Here is a 24813-nt window from a genome sequence, read left to right on the forward strand (position 1 = left end):
GTATTAGGTGTCTAACAGTGATTTACCGGTTTCAGTAGCCTCTACTTCACTCAAATGAGGGTATTTGCTTAAATTTGGGCTTATAGTTCCATGGTTGTATTTCTTTGTTTAAATTTTGGCTTATAGTTATCCAGGTTGAGCCTCGTTGGCCCAAATGCCAGTTCAGTTGGCTACTGTTGTATATGAAAAACGTACTTGTTAAACCTTCTTTTGATGTTTAAGGATCTGTCAGCTTTGAAAAATACTGAATTTGGTTTCAAGAAGAACAAATAGTAAATCATTATATACTGTGAACTGTTAATATTTAATATACAACTGTGAGTGCTGTAAATCGATACAGTGTCAGTTTTATCTGGCAAAACGGGTAGCTCGGGGTCTTGACTCAAATCTTAACCTGTTAGTACATTACTACCATTTCCTCAAGGCCTCTGAATAGAATTGGTTTTAGTAACTAAAATTTTCTGGTTTTTCATTATTGTTGTCCTGCTTTCCTAAGGCTAGAGAAACTTTTAATAGAATTTGAAATGCACCTGATTTAACTGCTCTCTGTATCTTGCCATTGTTGGATGTGTATTGAGGTATCTATGTCTATAGCAGGTGTTTGATTAAGAGTGCAAAGATATTTCAGGAAAACGGTCCTATTTAAATATGCTTACAGTATTGTTTGTTTTAGAATCTCTCTTCTCTGTGTTCTGAGATTGCAGTATCCTTTCAGGTACGAATTGAAGTTGCTGGTTGCTTTTAGTGTAGCAAACGTCAAGCCAGTCTTAGTGCTGTTATTCGTAATAAGCTGCTAGAATACTGTATGTTGTGTGCTTCTTCAAAGTTGGTGGAAGACAGCAGATCTAACTTAAATTAAAATTCTGTGGTAGCTTATAAATGAACTCAGAGCAAACATTCAGGCTCATCCTAAATAGGAATGAATAATTATAATTCTCACTTGTCTTATTAAATCACAGTTCTTTCCATGTTAATTGAGATCTGGTTTACTATGGTGTTTGTATATTTAGAGAGGGAGATGAGAATGAATGTGAGGTTCAAAAGATATTTATATTGTTCTTCAAGTAATTTTCTCTTTTCTTTAAGGATCAGAGTAACAATGAAATAATGATTGGAGTGATGTCAGGTGGAATACTAATTTTTAAGAATGGAGTACGAATTAACACCTTTCAGTGGTAAGGACAGCTGTTTAAGCTAATGTTTATTTTGTATTTCATAGCATAATTTTGCTCCTACCAGTGTCACGCACTTTAAGCCAACTTAGTTGTAGCATATTAAGTTGAAATTATTTACCTCATGCTGTGCTGTAGATAATTTTATAAATAGTTAAATAGTGGAGCTAACTATATGAATTTTAATACATTTTTTTTCTTTGGGAGTTTGTATACATATTTTATATTTAATAAACTATATAACCAGGGCCAGTGTTATCATCTAGCTCACAGTCTTTGAAGAGATGGCTAAATTTTAAAATAGTAACCTGCTGAGTGATTGCTTTTATCTGTGTTGTTTCTTATAACTTAATTTCACTGTGTGTGTTTAATGTAGATATGGCACTTGAGGATAGCTGACATGGAGCAGTCAGGATATTATAATCTCGTTTTCCATAGATAACCGTTTTCATGATAAGGATCAAAACTGTGTATTTATTGCTGAATGTGCTGTTATTTATTTCTCCTCTTAAGAAAAATAGTTTTTAAACATTTTTGTAAACATGGAGCTATCCTCGTTAAATATGTTACTCTAATTATTGGTCTTTTTAAGTTGGGATCCTGTCCTTTTTTCTTTATGTAAGAAGGGGAAAGATTTAATAGAAGTCCTGTTCTGCACTATAACTTCTATGCACTTATATGGTGCTCCATCAAACTGCTCTGTAACTTCTGTAGTGCTCTACAGAAGTTATGTCACCTTCCTCAAAGCTTTTTTTAGTTCCCTCATAAGTAACTTTCCCTTAGTTCCCTCTGCCTGCTTGGAACCCACTTTGACAGCCTTACTTATCACATATGTTGTTGAATATGCTATAACAGCATTCTGAGTGGGTGAAGTCAGCCATATAAAATTCTCATAACAGACATTAGCTTAGCAGGCAGAAAAGCTGTTCACTCTAGAAAAATGATGAAAAGTGTCATGTTTTCATTTGCTACTGATTTGAATTTTCATTTGCTGCTGATGTGTTGCTTGGGCAATGCAGCACTGGACTTCTCCATAGTTTCTCAGCCAGTCTGCCATCTTCATATAAACAGATTAGATGGATTACCAGAGTTAAGACTGGAAAAACTTTTCTCTGAATTCAGACTGATAGAGGCAGTTAAGTCCTTGGTGGTTTTGTGTTAGCACAAGGTAATATCCATTACCTACAATTAGTGACCTGTTTTCACTTCATAAGTTCCCTTGCAGAGGTTGAAGATGTTAATTGCATCTTGATCCTTGAGGCCCAATGAATTTCTGAGACATTGTGGTTTTCTGTGCTAAGCTAGTCTCAAGTGTTGTTGTAGGATGTTACGTATCCTGTGGTTTACCATGCTGAGAAACACTGTGAATGGTCAAATTTTAGAAGATTTTCAGAGAAGGAAAGACCAAAGTTATTACATAAGCGTTATCCAGAGCTAGATACAATGGAACATGGTAAACATTTTCCCTGTAAGCATTCAAAGAAAAATAAGCCTAACACAATTATGGAACATGTAAATTCTTAGTCTCCATGGTTAGCTGAGTAAATTAAAACTGGATCTTGCAATGGTAAGCCTCGAACTATTGTGCTGCCTTTTTAGTAGTGACATTTCCTAAGAAAGATATCCCCCATCTGGTAAGAGTCTTAAAGTGCTAGAGACATTTCTAGTTTAATGCTGCTTTGTAAATGCAGTGTTGTAATAATAAGGAGGGTTGTAATTAGCTGCTTTTACAACTGTTAGTTTTGGGAAAACAGCAATAGTTAGAAACGGTTTTATAAAACGTACTCATAAATTGCTGAGTACATACAGCGTAAGTCATAATCAAGCTACAAGTCCCTACTGGAAGCCAGAGGTTTCTGTGAGGTCTACTTCATATTGTCTACCTGCCAGGGATGCTGATCTAAATTCTTAGTGTGATTTTTCTGTGTGTAATTACTTGAACAGTTCTTTGTATTAAACCATGTCATTTGACATCAGGGATATTGATTTCTTTCTATGAAAACTACGGTACTAACATAGCTGGTCTTTACCAAAAAAACCCCAAAACAAACAGATACACGTCCTTTCATTTTGCTATACGCTTTCTTTTGCTCTAAGTAAGGATTTGAAATGTCAGTTCTGACACCAGAGCTCAACGGTAGACCAGTTACCACCAAGTTACCAGACAAAGTGTTGCTTCCGGTTATTCTTGCTCCTGTGCAACTGGAGCTGTGTGATATCTTCCCAGTGCTTTATGGCTACAGTGAATGTTTAGATACTCCTTTTTCAGTACTCCTGAGGTGAGTTTTGAGACAAGTGAGAGAATAGACATACATGCACGTGGGAAGAAGTAAACTGTATTGGTCAGAGAAGAATTAAGTGAAATGTCTTTGCTCTCTCCCTCTTAATTTGATATTATATCTAAATTGCATATTATGAATCTTATGATCATGGGGAGAGATGAAACAGGAGGAAGACAAGGTAGGAGTAAGGCTAAACAAAGGACTCTTATCTAGTGTATCCCAACTTGATCTTCCTGTATTGTTGGTAATTCCTCTTTGTTTCTTTTGCATCCATTGCCAGTTAGAACTGCAGCTGTGCTTTGGGTTTCCTAGTTTTATCCCTGAATGCCTAGGTTGTACTCCTGGTCATCTGATCATGCTTCCACATCATTTACACTTCCTTTTGTGTTTGAGCTCAGTCAGCTGTTCCAAGTTCACCCAAGTTGGCCTCCTCCCATTCTTGCATGTTTTCTAGCGCATGAAGATTGTTCAGACTGAGAAAACTGTCCTTTAAGACTGGGCACGTCTCCTCAGTTCCTGTGCTTTTCCAAGGCAGTTGCCAAGGAATTTTGCATACCAAAGCTCTGGCCAAGCTCGAACTTCTCCTGAACTCCAGGGTTGTTTAATCTAATGCATCCCTCCTCACTTCCCTCAGTAGCTTTAGCTTCACCATCTCCAAGCTGCTGGAACCAAGTTTGACTACCCAGTCTAGGAAATCCTTCTTTGTTTGTGAGTTGTACTACCAAGAACACCTTCCCTGGCTGACTGGTCCAGAACCTGTGTCAAAGAAGTCTTGGTTGAGAATTTGCTAAATTGCTCGTGTCCTGTCCTAGCGCCCTCCTTGCAAGGGTTGAGGCGGTTAAGTCTTAGTGAGAACCAAGGCTTGATATTACAAGACTCCTTCCACATCTTTGAGCACAGTACTCGCTTTAGACGAGAACTTCTAAATATCTCTTCATTTAAAAAAGATGCCAAGATATTTGCTAAGCAAACGTGTAGAGTGTGTGTAGCTCAGTGTTTAGAAAAGGCTTGTACTCAAATGTTCTTCTAATTGTCCTGTACCCCTAAAGTTTAGATAAATAATCACAATATACTTCTGATTTACTGCATCCTAAGTAGTCCAGTAAAACTTTTTGCTGTTTTTTTTCCCCCAGTCAGACTGCTATTATCATTTGTGTCTATCCCATCCAGCAAATTTAGGACCCATCCCTAAGTGTTCTTAAGTAGTTGTTTAGCACAGGAAGTGATAAGAAAATTTCTGCATTGCCAATGGAATAATTTGATATCATTAGGTCAGTTGTAGACCCCTTTCTAGTTTCTAATCTTTGCAAAACTAACTTCAATAGAAACAATTTGGGTTTTTTTTAAACTAATGGCAAGGCTAGGGAAGAAAAGAGAAGTGGGGGAAAAAATTTAAATACACATAATTTAAAGGCTGATGTAGGCAGGCTCACTTTATGTTATTTGCAATAGAAACTGAACAAATTAAGACATTCAAGTTAGGTTCCTGCTCTGAATAATCCCCTAGAGAAAATTGTCTCCATTTGGTTTAGTTAAGAAGATAATTTCTATAAATAGCTATCCAACGTAGGTGTCTGTTTTTCTTCTCATCCTTCCTGGTCTTGAGGGGTTTTATTCAACTAGGTGATTAATATGCAAGTAGCAATTCCTGTCATTATTGAGATCCCTGTATGTTCTTCATAAATAAGTTTATTTCAAAAAAATGTAGCACTGCTATCACTAGTATGTTATTTTTGGGGGGTTTGGTTTTCTTTTTTAGTTTTGTTTGTGTTTGGTTTTTTTCGATCTTCTTTTGTATCTTTACCAAGCCAATATAATAACTTTGAAGCACAGGGCTATCAGGGATGACAGTTCAGATTAGTGAGGGTGCTCTGTATAAACATGCTGTGTAACAGGTTGATTGTAACCTCATGTCAGTTTTTAAATGTTTTTTAGTCCTCCTACTGTGACGATTTTTTTTGGCTCTGTTTTTGAACTTTATATAAATACCAAGATTTCAAGTCCTTATCTTCATGCTTATATCTAGTAGTAGCTGTTTTACTAAAGCAAGTTCTGGTTACCTTTAAAGACATGTAAGAACATAGAGTTGAGAACATCTTTTAGGAATCAGGTGAAGTATTTTTCAGTATTCTAAGGGATAATGAAAGTGGTCTCACAGAAGAGAACATCTGATCGGAATGATCTGGTGATAGAATAGCTCTTTGGAACTGGGAAAAGACACTTAAATTAACACCTGCCTTGGGTGGAAACAAGTTAATTTGATAGATAACACATGTACATATAGCTCAGAAATTTAAAATTATACAAGCTATTCTCTGTTATCTTTGATATCTTACTTTTTGTCTATGGAAATTTCATGGTAATTAAATCTGTTCTCTCTTGAAAGTATATTTTTGGTAGGTATGTTTAAGCCTTTAATCATGATTCAATATACAGAGTGTTTAAATATTGTGTTTTTATTTTTCACTTAGGTTGAAGATTGTAAAAATTTCTTTTAAGTGCAAGCAGTTTTTTATTCAACTTAGGAAAGAACTGGTGAGTTCTATCTTAAATTTCATCTTGAAATTTCTCCATGCTGCATGTCTGTGTTATACTGATATGTTGATTTTTGCCTCTATCTGCAATTGAAAAACCAGTTTCACCAACATTTTGACTATTTCAGTTCTCAAATGGGCCATTACAATGCTTTATAAGACTTTTTTTTTATTTGATTTGCCTTATACTTTAGATATGTTTTTTATTTGTATATAGGAAATGTAGCTTGCTTATATGAGAAAAATATTGAAAAGGTTTAAAAAAAAATCAATATTTAGTTTAAATTGCAAACCAAACCAAATTAAAGGTAATGCTTGATGCTGCTTCAGGTGTTTATGTGCTTGTAAGTAAACATTTGACACAGATTTGTATTATTCAGATTTAATAATACATGTTGGCTTTATAACTTATGCTTAAGCAGAATGTCTTTGCAGTTTTAATTTACACATGGTTATTTTTCGTGACTACTTCTAAATTTGTTGGGGAAGAAGCAGAGTTTTCTGTGAATAATGTGAGTCTTTCACTGTTTCCTGTGAAGCACCACATGACCACTGCACGTTTAATTTAGCAAGAAGCAACTTGTTCCATGCCTCCAAGAGATTAGTCTAAACCTATCCCAGATGTACCACTGGGGAAAGATGGAGGGATTAATTAAAAATATGACTATGTGATTAACTCATCAGATTTGTTAAAAGGTTTTGTGTAGTTCTTGGAGCTGAAATGATTTGATGACCTGAAATGCAGAGTTGCTGACTAGATACAAAGCAGATGGGTTCTAGTCAGAAGTGCATCCTGAGTACTACAGGGCTCTTCCAAATTTAAGGGCAATATGATTAAGTGGCAAATGTTGAGGGGCACAGCCTGTTATGTCCAATCAGGCCAATGGCTGGTGACCAGTGCTAGTACTGAGAACCGGAGTCAAACTGTATCTTCAAAGCAGGTCCTTTAAAATGAGGCCCAGGAGTTTGCAGTTTCCACAAATGGCGCTACCTGACTTTATGCAGACACTGTGTATTACTTGACAGGAGAAGCTTAACTTGTGCTTGGAGCAGCATGAGTAGCTTTCAGTTCAGAAGTAGGAATACAGGAGTTAAAGGATTTTGGAGTAATTATGTGTAGAAGGAAATATGTCCATTACATGAAATAAATGAGTTTCTGTTGATGTAAGAAGACATCGTGCAAAATGAGCTAAAAAATGGTAATGATACAAAAATGGGGGTAGGTGAGGGATATTTAATTGTGGTGACATAGGTGCTTCTTAATACCCTACAGGGAGCTATTGGCTCATTCTCAAAGGCAGCCTAATCTCTGGCAGCCCATTTTGTCTTGATACCAGTGCGTGTAACTTCCGTAGTAGTTGCAGGAATGTTGTATTTAGATCTGAAATGACAATTTGGGTTTTCATTTGGAATTCAGAGATCATGAACTACAGTTTTTTCCTAAATCAGAACTTGAGGAGAAGTCTATAGTAGCAAAGGTGAGGATCCCAAGGACTGAGGTATCGAGCTGTGAACTTGGATTGGGTACTGTACTTGAGCGTGTTCTCTGTTTTCTGCAGAAAAGAGTTTTGCATATAATTGAAGGGAATATAGTTTTCTCTTTTTTTTTCCTATTGCTTTTTAATACTCTGCCATATTGTTACTTGCACCAGGATGTAGTATAAGTAACTAACATAATTTGTCTTCTGAGGCATCTTATCCAAGCCAACAAATTAAAGAAAATCAGTACGAGGATTTTTAAACTCTGTATCAGATGGAAACTGGAGGCAAGAACTTAATTTTCATTCATTCCAAATCATGAATATCTTAAGATCAGAGTTCAAATTTGGCTTCCAAGGAAGGCTTACTTAAACTAATTTTTAAATCAAGCCTAATATTAAAAATGATATTTCAGTTAGGTTAAAAGAATGTATTTTATTTTTCATGATAATTAGCTAGTAAGAGCTAATGATTAGACTTCCTCTATAGTAACCAGACATATGCAAAGGGTCAAACTTATCTTATAAATTGGAAGTACGTTCTAGGATGGATTAAGTTGCTCGGGTGGTATATGCTGACTTTTGCTTTCGTTCCCATTAACAATAAAGGGAGCCTAAATGGTTCTTTTTAGGCAGCAGAGACTAGGTAAAGTGACTCAGTGATTGCACATTTGGTATGTAAAATGCCTCTGGTCTAGTGATTTGATTGTATATTTAAGAGCACTGATTTATGATACGACAGTGAAAATACATTCATGTTATGCTGATGATGTGCTTCAAAGTAGTGTGTGTGTATATATGTATATATAACAAATACAGCTGAGTAACGACATTTATTCACATGCAAAGCTGAGATGGTGTAGGATATTAAATTACTGGACCTGAGAAAGTGTTTTTATTTTTTCCGAAACGGGGCTACATATGCTTTTACATAGCTCTAGCTGGATATTTTTCAAATACTGCTGCATGAGTGCTGAGAGCTTTTGATTGCAACTGTTCTCAAAAGTGCAAGTGTCTTATCTCTTAATCACCTATTAATTTTTTTCCCTGACTTGGCATTGCTTGGAGGCATAAACATAAGTAAAGAATTATTTGCCTACTTTTAATAGATCATATCTGTGTTTAAATCACCTAAAGGGAATCAGATGAAGCAGTTTAATGTCAAAGACAATTTCCACTGGTAGCATAATATAATGTTCAGTGGGAGCAGGTTGTGTCCCGTAACTTCAGTGGCAGGTTTTTTACCATTTCTTTGTTTATTCTGCCTACTTCCCTTACTTTGAAATTGAGAATAATTCAGTAGTTTCATTTTTCTAGATGTTTCTCTAAACTTCTTGGCTGTCTTTGTGTTGGTAGTCAGTACCAAATTCTTACTGCTGTCCAGTGCACTGCAGTGGTCTTGAATCTCTGACACCCAAATAAGTTGTTCAGTGTGTCCTTTTGTTCTTTTAGAGCTCAGATGTCTGCAGAAAAAATTACTTGAATCTGTAACAAAATAGTATCATAGATTTTGTTCTTGACGAAGACCTGGTTTCAGTCCAAAATTATTTTTTTTTCTAATTATAGATGCTGTATCTGAATTCTATGCTTTGAATCTAGAAAAGTTCTTAGAAAGAACTTGGGCTGGAATCACAAGGTGCACTATGTGCTTTTCTGCCCAAGTATCTTGAGTAACGCTGATGCTCATTAGGTACCTACTTGATTGTTGCTTTATCCCATCAAAGTTTCTGCCATTGGATTTTTGCATGAGGAACAGATACTGTTGCCACAATCTATGCTGTGTTTAAGCCTCCACAGGACTTTAGTCCACTATTTGTGGAACATCTTGAGTGTCTGGAGCATCTGCTGCTTATAAAGCATGAGTCTCTTTGTCTCTCTCAGAGATGGAGGTAGGGAATTTTTGCTTTGTTGTGGGATTTTTCTTTGTTCAGGCAAAGTGAAGGAGTCCCAGTTGAGAACACTTTTCAACCCAGTTCCTCTTTTGAGTAGCAAGCAATCTGCTCTGACATCCCTATTTCAAATCAGGCAAAGGTGGGTTTCAGTGAATATCACCACACAAGGTGAATATTCAAGGGCTGAGCTGTTTTATGTGAGAGGGGCACTAATATCCATTCTGCTTTTTTGATTTGTCTTTTCCCCCTTTTATTAAAAAAGAACCACAAAGATACCTAGGCTTTACTTTGTCCTGTCCCTCCAGTGTTTCTTCTTGGATTCTAAAGGCAGATTGTCACACCACGTATATTTGTAAGGCTAGGATTAAAGTTAACTTACATGGTGGTATTTGGCTTACCTGTAGTTACACCTGGGCCCTGAGCTGGTATCGCATTCCAGCTGCCACGCTCTTCTCCCATTCTGTTGCAAGCAGACTGTTTCCTTTCTCAGATAGAAACCATGGACACAATTAAGAAGATAGTAATTTCAGAGCAGAATCCAATTGTGACTTCTAACACTGGCTTTGAGACCTAAAACCTTGAAATATTTGCATGTCTTTGACATACCGTAGAGCATTCAGCATCTTCCTGGAGCCTGTAACATTCCTGTTACTTTATAGGCTTTTGGCTGAAGTACCATGATCATTATAAATGATCATTATAAATGTTGCCCTGGGTTCTTGCTCTGGGCCCATGTTGATTCAAGCCTATTATTTTCAAGGAAAGTAGGGGCAGACAGCTGTAGAACCAGGGCTTGCACACCGGAGTCATCAGCAAAGATGAAATTCAAGTGCCCGACTTACATTTGCCAGTGGATAGGAAAAGGATTGGTGCAATTAGGAGCCAGTATTTTGTACTCTTCTTTACCTTAGTTGATTCCTATCTGTAATTGAGATGAAGGGTAGAGTTTGAGAGTCAGTTCTCTCTGTACTGCAATGAAAGCCTTAAAAGCTATGAATAGAACTATTGTTAAGGTACCTTTAAAGCTCTAACACACCAAGTTCCTGTGACAGTGCTGTTTCGCATTGCAATTAAGCTGATTTAGTAGCAGTTCCTTCTCATCATGGACACCAGCTCCTCCTTCATGTTTCATGCCTGATCGAGTGATCATGTGGTGGAATGAGAATCAGATCAGCTCATTGTCTGGAATACAAACTAGGGCAAACAGCAGAATATTTTTTTCCCCGCAACCCATAATTATGATGCCTTGAGTTACATGAAAAAGGATGATCGTCAGCTCGTATAGCTTGTCAAATACTCTTTCCTAGAAGTGCAAAAGACAGAGTATTAAAATTTGCTATCTCGGAGAACTTCTTGTTGGAATCTAAAATCTTAGCTGGTTTGTCCTTCACTGGATCCAGATGAGGCAGTCTGCAGTTTTACATTGTTGCTGTCTTGCAGAATACTGATGTATCTTGCTTATATAATTGTACGTTTTCATTGTTGCTAAAAAGCCTTTTTTACCTGAATAGGTAATGGCCTGAATGTCTGTTACCTGTTTGTGACTTTTAATTTTTAAGTGCTTCTAACATGCCTAGAAAATACAGGGAACAGTTGGCAGTACTTGGAAATTAAGAAAAGAGAAGTAATTTTTGTAAATTGAAGTAAAATTCCAAGTTTTATTTTCTTGCATGTGATTTCTTGGATTTCATCAATAGATACTCAGAATTTACTGTTTACTTTTTAAATCCGTTTTATTCTTTGCCTTAAATTCATCATTTGGATGAATATACAGCATTGTTCTTAATCGTTAGTCGCCACGACTTCCTAGATAACAACACAGAGAAGAGTTGCGGACCTATGCCCCAGTATCTCAACAGATGTAAAGACGAGCAGGCCAGCAAAAGCTTGACATGGAAAAGGAGTTTATTGCTAAGGGAAAACAGTTAAGATGTGCTAAATGTGGAGGATTTCTACTGTGAGGAGAAAACGGAGTGCTGATGTTTTGTGACCTACAAAGGTTGTGATCAAGCTCCCTCAACAGGCAGAATGGCTTAGCTTCTTTGCAATTATGCTGCTTTCCTTTACCAGGAACCTCATCTTATTTAGAATAAGGCACTCAGTTGCTCTTGAGACCAGTACCCGTTCCCAGTCCCTAACTGGCATGCATGCATGACGGTTCCTCATCTCAAGCATAGAAATCTTGGAACAGGGAGGATGTTCCTTTGAGTTCTTGAATCACAGAAACTTTTTAATGTAGTTTAGGTCCTACCATTTGGGATCACTTCCTCTCATCTAGACTTGTTTCAGTATCACTAAACAGACCATTAACCTTTGAGCAGGCTCGTTTGAAAAAAAAAAAAAAAGAAGAAAAAGGCCTTTAAAGAAAACTTAGAAGTATTTTAAAAGGGCTTATAATATGTGGAGTTACTGTGAAATTAAAGAACCACTGCAAAAAGCATAATAAAAAACCACAAAGCTAACAGTATTGCTCTTAATTTCAAAAGTAAGTGGGAGTAATTTTTATCTGAAATAAGTTCTTCTCATTTTTAGCATGAATCTAGAGAAACGTTACTGGGATTCAATATGGTGAATTATCGAGCATGTAAGAATTTGTGGAAAGCTTGTGTTGAACATCACACGTTCTTCCGTTTGGACAGACCACTCCCCCCTCAGAAGAACTTTTTTGCACATTATTTCACTTTGGGTTCCAAGTTCCGGTACTGGTAAGTGCTAATTTGAAATGTATGGGAAAGAATATAAAAGAACAAGCATCAATAAACATAGGGAATTATTTAGAATCTATATTAAAAGGTGCCATAACTCAAGTAGCTTTTCCTGTAAATGTCAGGAATTTTCTAGGACATATTGAATATGTTCTTACTGCATTATTAGTAGCTGTTATTGAGCAAGTACTCTGAGATTGTCTCACAGTCTGTGTTTCTTCACCTGCTTACCTGCTGGGTTCTGTTTATCTTATAAATGTTGTCTCCGGACTTCAAAATCTTCGGCCTGATGTTTTTGAAAAATGTTGAATTTCAGATTTCGTGTGCGGCAACAGCAACAAGAAAGACCTAAATAAAGATCAAATAGAAATCCATGAAAAGAAGCTTGTACAAGTAAAGCCCACTTAAGCTGGATGAATACAAAAAGGCAACTAGGTGAAGACAAGAGACATGCATGTTCTGCACCAAAGTCAGGAGCTTAACAAAGATGAGATTAGGTCCATAACCTTTAAGAATGAACTTGACATAATAGGCAAAAAGTTTGAGGGTGCCACTGATGACTGTGGGATAACTGTAATCCCCAAGTATAATTTCTGTTCTGATGATCGAGTGGGTGGTGTTGGTTTTTAAGTGTTTTTATGCTTCTTACTAAAAAAAAAATTCTCAGTTAAGCAACTGAGTTAACTGTCTCTACAAGTAACACACAGCACCAGCGGCTTAAATTGTGCCTGATATAGAAGATAATGGAGCCACTACTGATTCCATCTGGAATAGCAACACTGTCTGTGACGTACAAAGGGAGATGATGAAAAGCTAGAAAACACAATAACAGACTATTTCTGCTACATTTGTGAATTGCATAAATGTATAAAAAGGAATGTAATTCAGTGGCTAAATTTTTATACCATCTGTTTCTCTGACTAGCATTCACATCACCCATTTGAGAAACAGCTTTCTGTGATCCTGAACACTGTAACTTGGTCCAATGTTGTTGTAGTGAATTTGAGGGAGATTTTTCATTTCTGTTAAGATTTTGAGTTTTAATCATTGTGGTTGCTAATACAGAATAGCTCTTTGATGGTGACATTCAACTTATGTTAATGTAAGATGAGAAGGGAAACTGCATAAAAATGAAGGAGGTCATTAAAGTTAATGAAGCAGGCAAAAGGCTAGAATTTCTGCAAGTAGTTTGAGAGATTGTTTAGAGGAAGCCTAATTGTAGTAAGAGGGCACACAAGTAGAGGTTAAGGGCACTGGGCCTGTTTGAGTCTGGTGAAGAGGAAGCTAAGGGGGAACATAGTATCAAGTCTAAAGCTACTTTAGGGGCAGTTTCAGAAATGGACCCCAACTTGTGGTGGTTATGGCAAGTGATAGGACAAGGGACAACAGCCACAGGTTTTATGTGGAACATTCTAGCTGGACATTCAGGAAATTTTTTTTGCTTTTTAGCGGCATTTTCTAGTGCATTGCTGGAGCAAGTTACCCAGAGAGGTTGTGTGATCTCTATTTTTGGAAGCTTTCAAAACTTGGCTAGACAAAGCTATGGCTGGGCATGACTTAGTGTTAGTAGGAGATTTTGAGCTAGAGACTTCTAGCCAGCGTTTCTGTGACTAAAACAAACTAATAAAATACTGAACTGCCAGGGCTAGACAGAACTGTCTCCTGTTATGAAATGTGAAATTGATGAACTTTTAAACATGTTACATAATCTATTATTTCCATTGAACTAACATGTTCTAATTTGGCAAATTTTAAAGCAAGGTGGTTTTTTATTTTTGTAAAACAAAAAAGCTTCCAGGAGGGATCAAGAAGTCTAACAATGAAAAAAATCTGACTTCTGCATGCTGTCCTTGGATTTTCAAAGTGGTTCTAATAGTATTCCTTGCCTAATACACATTAAAGAAGTTAAACAGTCCAAACATGAGGAGTTTTATTGTATACCAGCAACTGTTCTAACCAGATGGCAAACAAGTAGGTCCCTTCTTCAAAACGAAAGGAGGTTACCACTGCAGCGATACAGGTTTTGTAGTAAAAGCTTAAGTTGACTGTAGAGAATTTCAGTGGTGTGTCACCATGATGGGTGAGCAAGCAATAAAATCGTAGATCGAATTCCATGTAAAAAAATGCAAAATAATCTACACGGGTAGAGAAGAGAGGAGGAACATCAATTATAAATAAGCTATAACTGTCTTGGACTCTTGTCGTTCTCTGAAAATGTTAAATCAATTATTAATAGCAGTTAGAGAAAGGCAAATACAATATTAGAATTACTGGAAAGCAACAGAGGAAAACATAGATGGTTTCCTGCTTGTCAGAGTTAAGAATGTATAATTCCAGGAAGTTAGCAGGCAGTGGGTTTGAAAACAGATTTCTTAGAATTGCAGCTTGGCAGAAGTTGGAAGGCAGCTCTGCACACTTGTCTAGTCCAGTGCCCTGTTCAGACAGTATAGTAGGTTGCCTAGGACTGTGTCCAGCCAGGTGTTGAATGTCTCCAAAGGTGGAGACTCCATACCATCTCTGAGCAACCTAATCCAGTGTTAGAATACCTTCACGGTAAAAACACATTTTGTTTTGTGGGAGTTTTTTTGCTGTTATTTTCACCCCCTCTCTTCAAGTATATCTCACTTTTTGGGTTGTGCCCATTGTATCTTGTTCTGGTTCTAGGCTCTCTTGAAAAAAAGTTTGGCTGTACTCTTTACTTGCCCCTTCAGACATTTATACACACTCATCTAATCCCCCTGAGCTCTTTCTTCCTGAGGCTGAATAGTCACAGCTCTCCCAGCTTCTCCTTATATGTCAGATGCTCCAGACCCTTATTTGTCTTCATGACGCTTTGCTTTACTTGGGGCACCCTAGAACTCAACACAGCACTGCAGATGTGGTCTCACCAGTGTTGAGTAAACCTCCTTTCCATCCAGTTGGCCCTCGGCCTGTGCATGGAGTTATTCCTCCCCAGGTGCAGGTATTTGCATTTCCCTCCACTGAGTTTCCTGAGATTCCAGTTGGCCCATTTCTCCAGCTGTCACACATTCAGTAGTTCTGTAATATGAATGTGAAAATAGCTGATTATTCTGATTTCACAGTGTAAATGTCCCTGTAAAGGTCAGTAAGGAGCAGAGTTTTAAGCATTGATATCCTTTTAGGGCACACGTGGTCTGACTGTATGCCTTTGTATGAAGTTACCGGTCGGAAAGTGGCTGCAAGAGGGAGTTCTACTGGTGTCTTGCCACTGATGGTAGACACTTAAAGAAACTGTACTTTTTTAAAAAGCAGAAATTAAGAAAAACTCTAGAGGATCTTTGATTTGACACAAGGCATCTGGTCTTACGTGAAGAGTCAGCATGTTTCAAGTTCTGATATTGGTTTTGACTAATTGTGATGTGCCTATCCAATTTCTTAGCATGACTGAAAATAGGATCATGGAAATTTTTTGTTGAGGTGATTCAATTTTAAATAAGATATTGTTATCCTGAGTTTGTTGCATGTAGTGGTTTGGTTTTATTTTGTTTTCCAGTGGGAGAACAGAGGTCCAGTCTGTGCAGTATGGTAAAGAAAGAGCAAACAAAGACAGGGTGTTTGCAAGGTAAGCAATTTACATTGGTACAGCATCAGTAGGTCTTCTGTTTGTATCTTTTAAAATGTTTCGGGATCATTGTTTGCAAAATTTTAAAATAAAAAGCAACTGGTTTCAACTGTTTCTGATGGCTTGACTGAACCGTATCAAGGATTTAAATTTTGATACAGCAGGGTCATTCTTTGGGGCAGCCAGAAATGGGGGAGAAGTTAGTACGCGTATTCTTTAGTATTTCCCCCTTTATATATAATTTTCAAAACTCAGAATTACCTTCCACCTCGACCATTTGTTGTTACTGTAGTAGCCCTCTTTGTGTCTTTTTTGCAAAGAATGGTCTCTCTAAATATTCCATTAAAATACTGAACTATTTGGTATGTTTTGTCCCTGATAACAAGCTACAGCTGTACTCACATTCCCTTTACACTGATTTACTGTGAGTGTCTTACTTGGCAAGAACAGCTTTTTCACTGTAGTCCCGATTGAGGTATTTTACTATGAAATATTTGTCTGGGACTGAGCTGCTGCTGGAGGTATTCTGTCAGAGTAGTTGGCTAGTGCTAGAACCTATTATTTAATTGTGTTTCAGACCTCTTTGGGGTTTAATGATTACAAGAAAACAATCAAGGCGTGGATTTAATTCTTCATTCAGAAGTTATGGTAGACTGCTCAAAAGTAAATCTGCATCCATTTGGCAGTCTGCTCTGATCGTTAATAGAAAATCCTTATGAGCAGGCAGCAGCATGCTCCATGCTGTTTTTATGCTTGCACTTTTACTGAGATGGGAAATGTCTTTTAGCATAGTTACCCCTTAAGGAACTCTGCAGTTTAATTTATGCTCACAGACTTTTAGTAACAAGCCCAGCAACCTTTCTTAACTACCTACAACACTGATCTTCAGAGCACTGGTGAATTCTACCTTGATTTCCTGCTCCTCTCTCCCCTCTTCTTTCCCCCTGTATGATACAATATAATTTGAATTTTTAGCTGGGCACATAGTAGCTAACCAGCTACATATTAGAAGGATTTGGGGGCAGAAGTGTTGTGACATGTATATTAAACAGGTAGGTTTTCATAAGACCAGTTTGTTCTGTGCGCTGCAATTTTTTTTACTTTGTTTAATTTCCTTTGTCAGTCTGTTTTTTATTTGGGACAATCTTTTTAGTACTCAGAAGACTCAACACTGTGATAAATGAGTTTTGTTTTTTTTTTTTAATGACAGTTACAAATCAGTTAAACTATTATTGTTACACTGTGAACTTGGCACTTCCCCACAAGTAAGTAGGGTGCAGGAGAGCCAATATTTAGTTTGAGAAGTACTTTTATCATTTCAGTAACTGTTATTCAGTAGATGGCACTCTTGCCTTTGAGTCAAAACTGAACAAGTGGAGTTGGGTTCACCTACATTTTGTTGTGCATACTATGAATAAAAACTAAAGGCATGGCTAGAATTGTTCTGATGTTTTCTCAAGTACTTTTTGCTTTTTCTGTAGTTAATAAAATACTTGGCTCTTCAGTCCTCAGTAATTTGGCTTGCCACTGTTTTTAGGTTAAGTAATACATCATTCATCCTCACCTTTTGAGTTGTGTAGCAATGTTGGTGACTGGTATGTCTGAGGCATCCATGCATACATCAGTGAACTGAAATGAGTGGTGTATTGTAACAAATAAACCTTGAAAGACTTCTAATAGATTGTTTGTTTCTTCCTCTGTCCTCTTCATCACTATGTGCAATTATACGTTTTGAGTTTTAAAGACTGCTAATATTTTCAAGGGTGAAAAAACTTGAAATATGATACATTTCTAGAACACCATGTGGTTCAAGGAGCTTAATCTAGAAACATTCTTTAATTCCTTGTCTTCTAAACATCTATATTTCAGGTTGAAATACTGAGATTTTGTATTTGTAGAGGACAAATCTAATTTTTTTAAAGTTTTTAGAAGTATAATGGGGGTTTGTTCCTGGAACCTGCTTTTCTCTTTCTTAGTGTGTCTTTCTCTGTCAAAGTCATTGTCTTGTTGATCAGCTTTTTAAGCTGTCAGGCAGTGGCCTTGTTTTCATTGCTTTTGGAAGTTCTGGTAGATATTGGTTGCCTTTTGCTATGAAACTAGGAGTGTGCTAGCATTACAGTCAGGTCATTGTTGAGAATTAAGCAGACTCCAAAAATTTAAATAAATAGCTACTTTTATTATTACCACGTCAGAAGATTTATTCAGTATTTGTTAAAGATGTTTTCAGGTTTTTTTTTCTAGAGCTATCCAGATATAAACTCCCGCTTTCTCATCAAAATCTAAATAGAAGCTGCCTTGTTTCAGCTAGTATTATCTAAGCGAACTTTTGAATAATTTAGTTGTAAGAATGTAACACCGATAGTTGCTGAGATTTTAAGTGATCTGTTTTTTCTAAGTTGAGACATGGTGATAGCCATAAGTAATAAACTTCTAGCCTTTGCACACTAAGCAGAACATAAACACGGAGCACAAGACATGGAAATAAAATGTCTTAACAGCTATTCAAATAAAACAAGCAGCCTGCAATTAACAGGCTTAGCTGTTTGGCCTTAGAATTTTACTTGAAAATTAGCTGAAGTAATAGTATTCTTTTTTTTTTTTTTTTCCCAAATCTCATAAAAGCACTTAAAAAATAATATTGAAAAAGAATGGAATCTATTACTGTGAAGGAGAGAATTTGTTGACAGGGTCCCTTGGGAGGCAGTCTTGAAAGGTAAAGGATTACTGGAAGGCTGGACATTATTCAAGAAGGAAATCTTAAAGGCACAGGAGCAGACTGTCCCCAGCCTGGCTGAACAGAGCGCTTTGGCTGGAACTCAGGAGAAAACAGAGTTTGACCTTTGGAAGAAGGGGCAGGCAGATGAGGAGAACTACAAGGATCCTGTGAGGGTGTTCAGGGAAAAAGTTAGAAGGGAAAAAGTTAGAAGGGCTAAAGCCCAACTAGAACTTAATCTGGCTACTGAGGTAAAGGACAATAAAAAATGTTTCTATAACTACAGCAGCAGCAGGAAGGCTAAGGAGAATCTTCAGCCTTTTTGAATGTAGGGCTGGTTTTGTCACACAGTGACAAAGGATGAGGAAAAAGGCTGAGGTTCTTAATGACTTCTTTGCCTTGGTCTTTAATAGTAACTGCAGTTGTTCTATGAGTACCTAGTCCCCTGAGCTGGAAGACAGGGAAGAGGAGCAGAGTGGAGCCCCCAGGATATAAGAGGGTGTGCTTAGCAACCTGCTACACCACTTCTATGAGAAGGTCACCCACCAGTGGATGAGGGAGAGCTTTTCTACCTCGACTTTAGTAAAGACTTGGACACTGCTTCCTGCAGCATTCTGGAAAAAATGTCTGTTTGTGGCTTGGACAGGGGTAGTCTTCGCTGGGTGAAAAACTGGCTGAATGACTGAACCTGAAGAGTTTTAGTGAACAGAGTTAGTTCCAAATGGTATTACCCAGGGCTCAGTGTTGGGCCCCATTCCCTTCAGTGTCTTTATCAATGATCTGGATGAGAGGGTTGATCAAGTGCTCCTTCAGTAAGTTTGCTAACACCAAGTTGTGTGTATTGCTGATCTGCTACAGGGAAGGAAGACTCTATAGATGGATCTGGACAGACTGGATCTATGGGCTGAGGCCAGTTGTATAGGGTTCGACAAGGCTGAGTTATGGGACCTGCACTTGTGCCGCAACCCCATGCAACATTACAGGCTTGGAGAGGAATGACTGGAAAGCAGCCTGAAAGAAAAGGACCTGGGGGCGTTGGTTGACAGCCAGCTGAACATAAGCCAGCACTGTGCCCAGGTGGCAAAAAAGGCCTACAGCATCCTGGCTGTTATCAGAAATGGTGTGGCTAGCAGGAGTAGGGAAGTGATCATGCACCTGTACTCAGCACTAGTGAGGCTGCACCTTGAATGCTGCGTTCAGTTTTGGGCCCCTTACTGCAAGAAAGACATTGAGTTGCTGGAGCGAGTCCAGAGAAGGGCAACAAAGGTGGTGAAGGGTCTGGAACACAAATCTTATGAGGAGCACCTGAGGGAACTGGGGCTGTTTAATATGGAGAAAGGGAGGCTGAAGGGAGATCTTATTGCTCCCTACAACTGCCTGAAAAGAAATTGCAGTGATATGGGTGTTGGTCTCTGCTCCCAAGTAACAAATGGTAGGATGAGAGGAAGTGGTCCCAAGTTGCACCAGAGAAGATTTAGACTTGATATTAGGAAAAAATTCTTTACTGAAAGTTGTCAAGCATTGGAACAGGCTGTCCAGGGAAGTGGTTGTGTCTCCATCCCTGGGGGTATTTGAGTAATGTGGTGCTTAGGGACATGTTTAGTGGTGGCTTGGCAGTGTCAGGTTAAGGGTTAGACTTGATGATCGTAATGGTCTTTTCCAACCTAAATGGTTATGGCACTCTCAAATTTGATACATCTTCTAGGTACTGTTTTCTTAATCTTCGTGTAGCACTATCTTCGGCATTTAGAAGACTGTTGCTGTAGTTGTTTAGATATTTTTATTTTCATCTTCCTCGCAGCTATTTTCCTGGCCTCATTTGTTGCAGGATATTCACAACTCAAGACAACCCGTAACAGTTCCCAAGAGCATAGCAGAAAACAGAAGTGAAAAATAATGATCATCATGCATTGAGAGATTTCTTAAAGAGCACTGCTCTCTTTAAGAATCATTGCAAAATATTCAAATTCTGTTCAGTTCTGATGGTGTGTACTGGAGCTGAAAGAGGTACTTTATGTTGCATTTCTGAGTGGGTATCGCCGTCAGTCATTTCTATTTGCCAACTGTCTACCACTAAGCTGCGATCCCTGTTTCCAAAAATCCAATCTTGCTTCACTCATGCATTTATTCAGGTTAATTAAATATTTCCTTAGTTGCTTTAAACTGTGTGTCATTTGTAATGTATCTGCAGATTTGTTTGTGGTTTCAGTGTCTCAGTCTGAAGCAGTAGTCACCGGTTTTGCTGAGAAATGCTTTCCCTGTACTCCTTGTCAAAGTAGAAAGCAAGGCTGTGGCTCCGGGTTATATTTCTTTTTGGAACACAAATAATTTAAAAGATTCCCACCTGCACTCCCAAACAGTACCCTCTTTCTTTCCCAGCTCCTGTGAGAATTTAACACTTTAGCTGTGGGATGCAAAACAATTTCTGTCTTTGAAATGTTTTGTGTACTGTAGCTGGGCTAATGTAATTTGTCGTGCTTATTTTTTTAGTTGCATTATGTAATATCCCTGCTACTTGGATTTTTTTATTATTATTAGACATACTATCACAGCTGGTAAGACTGTTCTTGATTTTGGGGACAGGCAAAGTTTGTGGTCTCTGTCACTACTCAAATAGATAGGACTGCAGATACACAGAAAATTAAATCTGAAAGTAATGTACTCTGAGGGGTGCAATAGAAATATCCAGGCTGAGCAGGCAAATGCGGAGTTCAGAATTTCAACTTTATGAAAGCATTGCAAAAGTTTTTTTATGGTTCTGTTTCTTCCCCTTCCATCTCATCAGCTGCTCTCTGGCATGAGAAAGTTAGTTGAATGTTGTAAGTAATTAGTGATACAGGAGAAATTTGCAGGAGTATTTCACAAAATACCTCAAATGTTAATAAAAAAATTACTTTTTGTTAGATTTAGAAGTATTGACAGGAGAAGTAGTATCAAAAAGCCACAGCACCGAGAAGTTCAGTGCCGCAGTGTGGTAATTTTTTCTTTGAAATTTCTGCAGAGACAGGAAATAGAGGCAACAAACAGGAGCGGGTGGGACTCTGAGGTTAGAGCTGTTAATAAAATAATTGAAACGAACCTTTGCTGATAAACACTGCAGCTGTTTATCATGGTAGTAAGGTGTTATTTCTGAAAGATCAGACCCTGTCCACAGTAAAAGGTGAGTTTTCTCAACACTGGGGTTTGTTTTATTTTATAGGGAGTAAAGCGATGCTTCTCTTTTAGAGTTATTTTCACTTGTTGCATCGATAGAGGAAGTTTTAAAAACTGCAGTTACAAACTGTGACTTGAGATACAATGTGGTGGCTTTTTTTTGTTTTGTTTTTTTTTTAAGCAATCAAGAATTTAACTTTTTAAAGAAACTGTTTTTTTTCCCATCGCTACATACTTTTGTGTCTCTCTCTGTAATTTTATTTGTTTATACAGGCAGGGATAGTGCCCTCTCACTCTCGTTGCACTTTCTTTTAAGAAAAAAACAAAACTTTACTATACTGCACTTGTTGTTTTTCCCCTGGAGGTAAAAAAGGTTCAATAACTGCCTTTAAAAGTCTGTTAGAAAATACTGTATCTGTAGTCCTGTATTTACCGAATTCAGCGTTGGTTATATTAAGTTCCTCTGCATTTTTCAGTCTATTTGGTTATTGGAGTCCACTTCTTGGGGAACTGGCTCTTGGTGCTCACCTGCTGGTTTCAAGTGTGCTATGAGCAAAGCCTAATGATAGCTTTGATTAATAAAGAAATCATTAATGGATGACGTTAGTGGTGCATTTCAGTTCTGCTGGTTTATCATGATTTTACCTGTTCAGAGCTGCTTAAATTTGCTATGATTTGCTGTGAAGAATATGTAGGTGGTTTGAGTTGCTCACATTTGAAGCAAATTACAGAAACTGTAATGTTGGTTTAATTGTCATGATAGCAAGCTAATTACTTTTGAATCAAATTAATGCTGCTTAGAATACATGTTAAGAAACTGGTATCTTTTCCCCAGGAATTAAATAATTTAAATAATTTTCCCTGTCTTCAAATATGAGTATACTATTGGGGTTTTTTCCCCAAGTGAAATAATACCTGAGGCAATAGTATTTAGAATAGTCCGTTTTGCTTAAGTGTCTGAAATTTGTCAGCTGGGATTTAGTAAGTCTTTAGAGCAGCGAAGCAGCATGCAATACGTCTTCAGCCTGCTTGGAGTGTAAAAACAAAAATACATCCAGGTCCACATGCAGATCACTGCTCCTTCAATATCAAACAAATGTTGTTGACATTAGTAGGGCTTAGGTACTTCTTCATGTGAAGATAGATTGATATGATAGTTCGTTATTGTTGTAGACTTTTTAATAATACTGAGGACAGTCTGCTTAAGGTGGTTGCTTGCATCGAATGTTAAGTTCACTGGGTATTAGAAACTAAGGTTCTCATTTTCAGAAGGATGCAATTTTAATTTCTGTGTGGGTAGTTCCTTAATTTCTCAAGGTTCCTTCTTTCTGGACTTATTTTTTCAGTAAATCAGTAAGGTGGTAATGATAAGATGAACCATGTGTCCCAAGGACAGCAAAGGCAGACATCGTTTTGTGATATGGCTGTATGGAGCTGGGGAAAGAAATGTGAGAGTTACGCCAATGCAACAATATGTTATCATTTCGTGATTCAAAGCTGGAGATTAGAGAGCGAATGTAAAGGCAAATGGGAATGAAATGATCATGGCATGAGACTTGTGAAACTGAGGAACTGCTGGAACAAGAGAGGGTTGGGTAATGATAGAGGAGAAATTTGAACTGTGTAGCATGATCAAAGTAGCACAGGTAAAGTAAAACCTCAACAACACAAAATGCACAGGACAAATTGAAGGATTGTTTAAAGGAATTTTTTTTTTGTTGGCTAAAGAATTTTCAGTTGAGTACAAGAAAGGGCAAAATTCTGGGTATCTTTAGTTGTAGGATTACTGAATCATCTTGTTTGATGCTAAGGAAAAAGCAACCACAGTTCTTGAATGATTCATTTGATGATTTCCATTATAAAAGGTAAATATACTATTTCACAAGAGATTGCAAGTGTAGTCTCATTTGTGCTGAAGAAACAGGTGAACGAAACAGCAGAAGGGCGTTGTAGGTATCCTGGGATGACTGGAGAATGAGAAGAAAAAGTTTCTTCAATATCAAGAAAGGGCAACAAGTAGGAAATACAGTTCCTTCTGTACAAAAACACTGGTGATAATTATCTTTAATCTGAGGGACATTTCTGGCACAAAACCAAATGAAATTTGGTTACCCACAAAGAAGTTTAAATAGAATGATCACATCTGCTTTCCAGGAGACAAAACATGTTCTGGAAGAAAGCATGTCACCTTGATGGCAATCCCTTATGAGTAAACAAAGCCAGCAGCTCTGTTGCCATGTTGATGGTTACCACACTTTCAGTTCTTCAAAGTCTTTTGAAGTTTTTTTGCTGGTGTTTCCACTGCTTTGTTTTTCCTGAGATGGCTATATAGTTGTGTTACTTAGAGGAGTTTGGTTGTTTTATTTGGTTATTTCATTTTGAATTTCAGACCTCACTGACTATTCTATTGGAGTCGGATTGTATTTGAGGTCTGTCTCCCTCCCAGCCAACAGTATCGCATGACTGTATTTTACTGATGGTCTTGTACAAAGTACAGCAAATGAAGTGAGAAAACACAGAATTGCCCATGTATATATAGTTCTGCATAGTTACATTTCCTTTTATCCATATAATTTGATTTCCTATGATGGACCGTCTGCAGTTTCATTGTGGAATTGTGAATTTTATGTAATTCTGTTATTACCTCATATAATTTTTGGCTGGTCATTTTACTTGATTCTTCTAGATCCCCCAGTAAACCTTTGGCACGTAAATTAATGAGTGGGATGGACTGGGAGGTAGTGAGTAGGAACTCACTGTCTGATGATAGGTTGGAAACACAAAGCCTACCATCACGGTCTCCACCTGGAACCCCAAACCAGTAAGTAGCATTGAATCTTGTCTCCCTAGAGGTGACTGTTTTTCTCTAATTTCAATGACCTGTTCGTGTAATAAACGGTTTACTGTGTTACGGAGACAAATAACTTCACAATTTTTGTGCAGGATGGTTCTCTGGAACATTTAGCTCCGGATAAGAGAAACTCTTTGGGGCTTAACTTTAGGTTCTTCTTACTTAGCCTATAAAAAGTTCAAGATGTAACACACAGTACCCTAAATTTGAGTGTTTGGGTTTTCTTAAGCACAGTTAAAACTAAATTATTCATTTGGCTAAGAAAAAACCTGACGATAAAATCTGTTCAATATTTTAGAAATAATTGATTTGGGTTAATGCCACTTCTTAAAACACTGGGGAAAATTACTTAGAAATCCTTGCACGTTCATTCCCCTTATTTTTGTCTCTGTTTTGTTTCAAAGCTCACTCTTTGACATGAGAGAGCTTCTGGTTTGTATTGAGAATTAG

The 24813-nt window shown here is 37.5% G+C and overlaps 1 protein-coding gene across 1 annotated transcript in view; it reads left to right on the forward strand.

Annotated features, from left to right (window-relative positions):
- PTPN4 (protein tyrosine phosphatase non-receptor type 4) overlaps positions 1–24813 on the forward strand; it is a 74806-nt gene that overhangs the window by 18485 nt on the left and 31508 nt on the right. Inside the window, exons 9-13 of the mRNA XM_069861403.1 lie at positions 1087–1175; positions 5926–5989; positions 11891–12063; positions 15578–15646; positions 24199–24333. Coding sequence (XP_069717504.1) covers positions 1087–1175; positions 5926–5989; positions 11891–12063; positions 15578–15646; positions 24199–24333 — 530 coding nt within the window. The remainder of the gene's footprint in view (positions 1–1086; positions 1176–5925; positions 5990–11890; positions 12064–15577; positions 15647–24198; positions 24334–24813) is intronic.

Source organism: Phaenicophaeus curvirostris, chromosome 7, assembly GCF_032191515.1.
Source record: "Phaenicophaeus curvirostris isolate KB17595 chromosome 7, BPBGC_Pcur_1.0, whole genome shotgun sequence".
Taxonomy (NCBI): Eukaryota; Metazoa; Chordata; class Aves; order Cuculiformes; family Cuculidae; genus Phaenicophaeus; species Phaenicophaeus curvirostris.